Here is a 6,721-nt window from a genome sequence, read left to right as displayed (position 1 = left end):
CCCACCAATCTTCCATTCCCTTAATAACTTTAACCTACTAATGCTATTGTTTGTTTGAAGAAAAAAATTGGATGCTAGGGTTTACAGGTATCAATGTCCTTGTACACCAAAATTGGGCTAACTACCCTTTAGGTTTGGGGTGATTTTCAAAATGGGTTATGAGGTTCCAATTTTCTCACACTGCACCCTAAGATTTTGAAATTCTATCTATCAACATCTAATCATCGATTAAATTGATAAGTTCTTTTTCTTGTCAATATAGAGCAAATGTAACTTACACGTTAGTTCATATAGGGTCTCAAGCTCACTGTGTTATTAATTTAATGAATTATCATGCAATCAATCAAATCGAAGACACAAATTAATTCAATTTGAATACTTTAGAGTGTAGTATGAGAAAACTGAAATTTCGGGGCTCATTTTGAAAATGACATGAACTTGAAGTGTGTAAAATGTTGTTAACCCCACAGAAAATTGAACTCTACTCTTTTGTCCATTGCATTTGTAATGTTTCATTTCCATTCAAATTCATATTATCTAAATACAAAATGGAGTTGCTACTAGACTACTCTCAAAGTGTCCAAATCAGCAGGATTGAATTAATCCTCAGACCTCAAGACCCTGTCTTAATTAGTTTAATCATGAGCTGTATCAAAGTCAATGACTCAATCCATTCCATACCAAAATATATAGTTTTAGTAAATAACTATAAAAATGAGAATCTTTTAAAATATTTTTTTAATCAAAATAGGTTCGAAACATTTTGACGTTATTCAAATCAATTAGAAATCGTTTTGATAGAACTGCTCCAAACTTTGGGCAACTGAACTGCCCATAAAGCCGATAGCAAAGCTAATTGGTGAGAAAAATAAAGTACTTAGTTTTTTTTCTTTTAGAGATTCGAATTTAAAACATTTTTCGACGTTATTAAGAAAAATTTTACTGAACTACGAGCTAATTGATGAAAAAATAAATTCCAAATGATTAGTGGATAAAGCGAACTTGGGACAAGTAGTCTTTTCAATCATCTACAAGGATTAAAAAGTATTACAAGACTTGCAAGAAGAAATCAATTATAAATGAGAACATTTGGCAAAATTGGTGAATTAAAAATGGACGAAACAAATCCAAATGTCATTGCTATGAAGCCATTTTTCTTAGGGCTTCAGGCACTGCCTGCCCACATTGTTCAAGGATCTTAATTAACGGTGCAGCGAGCTTTGCGTCTTCTCTGGCAAAAAAGCTATGCAATACGCCATTGACAGAGTACCGAGCCATTTTCATGAGGATCTGAACGTAACTGTCAATTGAGAGAATCGAATTGGGTAGAACTACAAATTCATATTCACTGAAGTCGGTTGCACCAATTTGGTCTATGTGAATCATGGAGACTGTAGGCCTCGTCCTGCCCTTGGATTCCACACTGAACAGACGAGAAAGACAAACAATGAGTCAACCTCACAAAACAAAGTACGAGCTTCAGCAGTTTCGTTTACAGGATTGCAAAAAGGAATAAAAAAAAAAAAAAAAAGTATGAACATCAACCTGTTCCCAACTTCTGAAAGAACCGAGTCAGATGAGATGGAATAACCCTTGAACTTTAGCGCAGTAGCTAGTTTACGATGCTTTTCATCTTTCCCTACTATATACAGCACTTTTGAAGCCTGAGGCTGGTGCCGACCACGATAAGCGTGATCAAGAATTCCGATAGCCTGCAAAAGTAGTTGACAGGTAGGTAGAACGGAACTCTATTTCAAGGACGTATTCCCCAACAATACAGAGCTAATTTGAATGAATAAATAAATAACTACATGATCAAGCTTTCTCCACTATAACAGAGCAGCATTTCGCCATTTTCCTTCATATTACTCGAGTAATTACTCTTGTAATATCTTTCTACTATGCAAGTTAAAAATTCAAGAGAGAGAGAGTTATGTCTACGAAATCCTTCTCAGGTCTCACTACATCAAGGAATGTTAGAACTTGCACATCTAAAAGTATTCCAACAGCATCCTGATTCTCTTCAACAAACAACCCTAAGTCCCCTCTAACCATCTCTAACATCCAATTCTTTAGGTAAAGATACACATTACGTGTTGAGGATTTCAGCGTACCTCCAGATTACCTCTGAAAAGTTACCATCCAGTCAATCGTATTTTTTTTATATTTTTTTATCTTAATATGATTTTAAAATATTAAAAAAACCAACAGTTATAGTGGAAAATTGAAACATTTAAGAAACAGTATTCTTTCCAGAATTATGGTTAGCTTATCAACATCTCGCATGGAACGTAGGTGTTTGTAAAAGTCGTCTACATACCTTTGGCAGTTTTTCTTTCAAAAGACACATGTTTACAGACTGAATGATGCATGCACTTTGACTGGTGAGAGAACTGTTTAGAGATAATCTATGAACTGATCCCGTCAAAAGATTTTGCACCACTCGTACGCAGGCATATCTATGGCAATCGTTGAAAACAACCGTATGGGTTTTTCCACTAAAAGATCGGCGAATTGAATTTATTTTATCAAAGCAACCTTCGCTATAGAAAGATTCCAGTCCATCAACGACCTGTTCAAGTGACAAAGGAAACCATTCAAACTTTTTTCTTTATGAAAATAAGGTAAAATGAAAAAGATAACAAGATAATAACTCATCAGTAAGGACACTTGATAGACTGATGAAACATACTGAACTGTTAGCTCTCATCAGTCTTATGGTTAAAAATACTAACCTATGTTTCACAGAGGTCTAAGAAAAGCATCGGCTACAGGTCTCCCATGCGCTAAGGTGGCAAATTATGAATTTATGGTGTGTTTAGATAAGGGATTTCCAAGTACCAAGGGATTTAGGCTAAATTAGTTCGAAATGCTTTGCAAAACATTGAGTAGAGGGTTTGAAAAGGCACTTCATGAGCATTACAAAGCCACTAAACAAAGGATTTTCAAATCACTCATTTCAAGAAGTTACTTACAAATTCCTCTCGGTGCATTGCATCATCATTTCAAACATGTTTTTAATCTTTTGTAGTTCATTTATTATTAATAGCCAAAATCCTTGGTACTTGGTAATCCTTCGTCCAAACTCCGAACACAACATTAGTGTCCACGCACTAAAACATATAAAAACCACGACAAAGCATCCGATAGGAATCCAATGTGTATGGAAGTAACAGTGATAGTGTAACCAACAGTAAGTGATTACCACGGATTATTAAAATTCAATTACAAACAGGCTAAACAGTAATTCGAGATTAAGGGGTAAGAAAAGAGAATGTAAGATTAACACATCCACACATGGTACTGCATAATTAATGAACAAGTTAAGGAACACAATACCAGTAAGGAAACCCCAGATAGATCAATGGCCTTCAAGGAAAGAAGCTCCAAAAGTCTCTCAGGTGTTGAAATCATAATCTCAGGTTCTGAGCTTTTCAGACTATTTACAAAACCACAGTTAATCAGAAACCATAACAAGGATAAACTGTATATGAAAGGCTAAGTAGATCCAGCATTTACAAGGACGGCACACAACCAACAACTTAAAGCTTGACTTTATAGTTCCTTGAATTTACTGCATACATATAGCATTATATACAACGACACAATTGCACATGCGCATACAAGCACAGGAGCAGTTGCACGATAAATGTGCACCCACTCATACAGGCGTACATGCACACATGCACAATGCACACACATCTGCAAGCCCACACAAATACACGAACACAAACAAACACACACACACACACACACACACACACACACACACCAGATAACTAAGCATACTTATGACTTGATAAGAATGAAAAGAGACACACTATGCCAAAAGAACTCCATTTGTTTCTTTTTTACATCATTCACAGTTCATGCTTAAAATAGCAAAGCCGTGCATCATAGACCTTTTGTTTTCCCACAAGTTTGAAAATCAGAATCATGTTGTGTAAATGGCCATGTTGTATCACTGGTCAGAACAAGCATGCCATAGAGTTTTTGTACGACATATACTAGTATGAAAATCTTTAAAACAAGAATAAAAACATCAAACGTTAAGGTTACATGAGAATCACTAATTAATATGGACATGGTAAATCAAGAATGCCCATGAGAAGAATTGCAGAAAGCAACTTTAATAAATTTTGCGTCAAATGCGCCAAAATGGCATTATCCCAAGGCACCAATTTTAAAATATCAGAGTCAATATTTACCCTTCAATCTGGTGATCTAAGGAAGTACCAGGATGTATACTCACTGTATGTATTCCAAGAGCCTTCAAAGGTTTGCATACTGAACGTACCTGATCACCATTAAACAAAAAATGTCAAACAACCACATCAATAACTTAACAAGGACAAATGTAACTCTAAAGAGGGTATATGTGATTCCATGGACATGGAGTCAGAGCAAAATACATCATGCTTGAATTAACAGTCTCATGGGCCTTATTTATGTGTCTCTTTTATGCAATATAGATTGAACCTTAGAGTGGTTGGCCACTCAAATGAGCTTTAAAATTTTCAACCAATGATTGCTAAACAACTATATCATACAAACCTTTGTGGCTTTCTCCTGGGATGGAACAAGGAACAAAAGATATGGGCTGGCGACTGATAAACCTTCTTCGTCCTTTCTAGAAACTGAATCAGCAACGCAGGAAACCATCCATGCAATTTGCTCCATTGTAGAAGAGGTTCCGCTTGTCTCGAGTATATCCTTCCCAGCTGAATAACACTTCAAAAACTCAACTCCCCAAGTACTCACAAACAAGGGCTTGTCCTCCTCGTTGTTGTAGGTACCATCACAGCGAAGTGAATTTTCTATTGCATTCAAGCACTGAATAAGATGCTTAGATGGACAATCTAAGTTTTCACAGACCTTTTCCTGATGCCCGTAGATGCTCCCATTCCCATCCAGCTGAGTCTTTGTCTCTCCAGGGTCCATTCGGCTTCTATCAGCCGTGGTATTAATAGACGTCAGTGATTTCCTTACCTCATCCTTCAAAATTGTTACCATCTCCTTCTTCTGCGCTGGACTATCCACCATTTCAATATCGAGAGTTTCTTCACTTTTTTCATTCAAAATCGCCTTCTCACGCTTATGGGGAAGCATGGATTTCTTGGTTACTCTCTTCTCAAAATCCTTTGCACCATTCCTATCGTTGAAGGGATCATCAAGGGTGGGAAGGCTAAAGCACATACCCTGCAATGTCAAGATAAATAAGACTCTGCTTGAATACTCGGGGACCTGACCACTGACCAGTATTCAAATCTAAATGCTTCAATGTAAACTTTACAATACATTTATAAATTATCAATTATTTTGCAGAAAGAACCCTTAATGAAGTAACCACAAAACCGAATTGAGAAAACAAATACCCCATAATTTAACGTTCCACATCATCCAATGCAAAGTAAACAACATGAGAAACTGAAAAGTTCTGTTGGAGGAAGTAGATAAAATAATTTTGGTCACCACCCATAACTTGTGGTAATGCTCGTTGCCTCATTGATTGCCGTTAGATGATTTTAAATTTCGAGACTCGTGTACTAAATAAATTAAATCAAACTCATCTAACAACAATCAATAAAGCAGTGATCATTGAGACCTCTGGTGAGCAGTTGAGCAAAAATGCACTCTAATTAACATATTATCAATTTCTCTTTTCCTTATTTTGTATAATTAAATACAATCAAAGCTAAGGGACCAAGAGTTGTGTTGGAGGAAGTACCTGACATTTGCGGCGTTTACCGGAATGGCGGCGCTTCTTGGCAGCAATAATGGAGGCAACGCGGGCAGAGATTGCAGAGGAAGAACGGTCGTTCTTGTTGTGGAGCTTCTTTCTTTTGACCCTGTTCTGCTTCTTCCTCACTGCATCGTCACCTTTCGCCATTCCGGATTTGCAGAGATTCAGAGAGACTCAGAGAGAGAAAGAGGGGTTGCTCGCTCTTCCTTCCACTTCAACTGATACCCTGAGAGGTCGCGGCGGTTTATAGTTTGTGCCTTTCGTGGGACTTTAGTTAACAGTTTCGGGTTTAAGCTAGTTTGGTCATTTGAAAATTCTATTGGAACTTCACATGCGACTGAACAACAAGGCCTCTAGACCTAGCATATATGTACGTTACTTTTTGGATTAACAAACGAAAATGAATCTTAGGGGTGGAAAAAAAAATACCGAAAATTCCAAACCATACCGAAAAAATTCCAAAACCGAACTAAAAAAATTTCAAACCGAAAATCCTGAAAATTTTGATACCGATCTCGACCTTTTTGATATGAAAATCGGTCTCACAATCTGATTTTTTCAGTAATCCCAAACCGAACCAAAGTTAAAATATATATAGTTTTAAATATTATAAGTCGTTGGATTGGTTGAGAATTAATCTCAGCCGTTCATCCAACCTCACCTTCACCTTCACTCTCTGACCTCTCTGCCAAACCCTTTAACCTCACCTCACCTTCACTTCATTCCCTCCCAGCTTTTGTACTTCTTTCGGTTCAGACCCACAAATCTCTCTCTGTCTCTCTCTCGACCTCCACTCTTTCACTCTCTCCCCCTTACCTTCACACTACATCCAGACTCCAGTCTTCCATTTTCTTTTTGCATTTGACAACTTCCTCTGCATTCGATAATCAATACAGCCACATCTGCTTCCTTCTACTTCTCTCTTCATTAAGTTTATATTCTTGTCTTCATCTGGTAATCTTGATGTGGTAAAGTCTG

At 37.0% G+C, this 6,721-nt stretch overlaps 1 protein-coding gene across 1 annotated transcript; it reads right to left on the bottom strand.

Moving 5' to 3' along the window:
- Positions 1-1,002: 1,002 nt before the first annotated feature.
- Positions 1,003-6,073, bottom strand: LOC103410132 (DEAD-box ATP-dependent RNA helicase 5-like). Its single transcript, XM_029094095.2, has 7 exons — positions 5,729-6,073; positions 4,555-5,199; positions 4,209-4,297; positions 3,340-3,439; positions 2,321-2,572; positions 1,546-1,712; positions 1,003-1,423 (listed from the first exon to the last, which is right to left on the bottom strand). Exons 1-7 carry the CDS (start codon positions 5,888-5,890, stop codon positions 1,141-1,143), a joined length of 1,698 nt encoding a protein of 565 aa, XP_028949928.1. The 5' UTR covers positions 5,891-6,073; the 3' UTR covers positions 1,003-1,140.
- Positions 6,074-6,721: the final 648 nt, after the last annotated feature.

This window comes from Malus domestica, chromosome 02, assembly GCF_042453785.1.
Source record: "Malus domestica chromosome 02, GDT2T_hap1".
NCBI lineage: Eukaryota > Viridiplantae > Streptophyta > Magnoliopsida > Rosales > Rosaceae > Malus > Malus domestica.
Note: the sequence above shows the minus strand (reverse complement) of the source record. Positions and strands in the feature narration are given on the sequence as shown.

Bases quoted from the DNA above. Each gene is read 5' to 3' on its own strand.
- LOC103410132 (XM_029094095.2), bottom strand. From the start codon at position 5,890: ATGGCGAAAGGTGACGATGCAGTGAGGAAGAAGCAGAACAGGGTCAAA. The intron at 5,200-5,728 runs GTACTTCCTCCA...TTGACATTGCAG, and splicing joins GTAAACGCCGCAAATGTCAG to GGTATGTGCTTTAGCCTTCC. The intron at 4,298-4,554 runs GTTTGTATGATA...AATGGTGATCAG, and splicing joins CCCAGGAGAAAGCCACAAAG to GTACGTTCAGTATGCAAACC.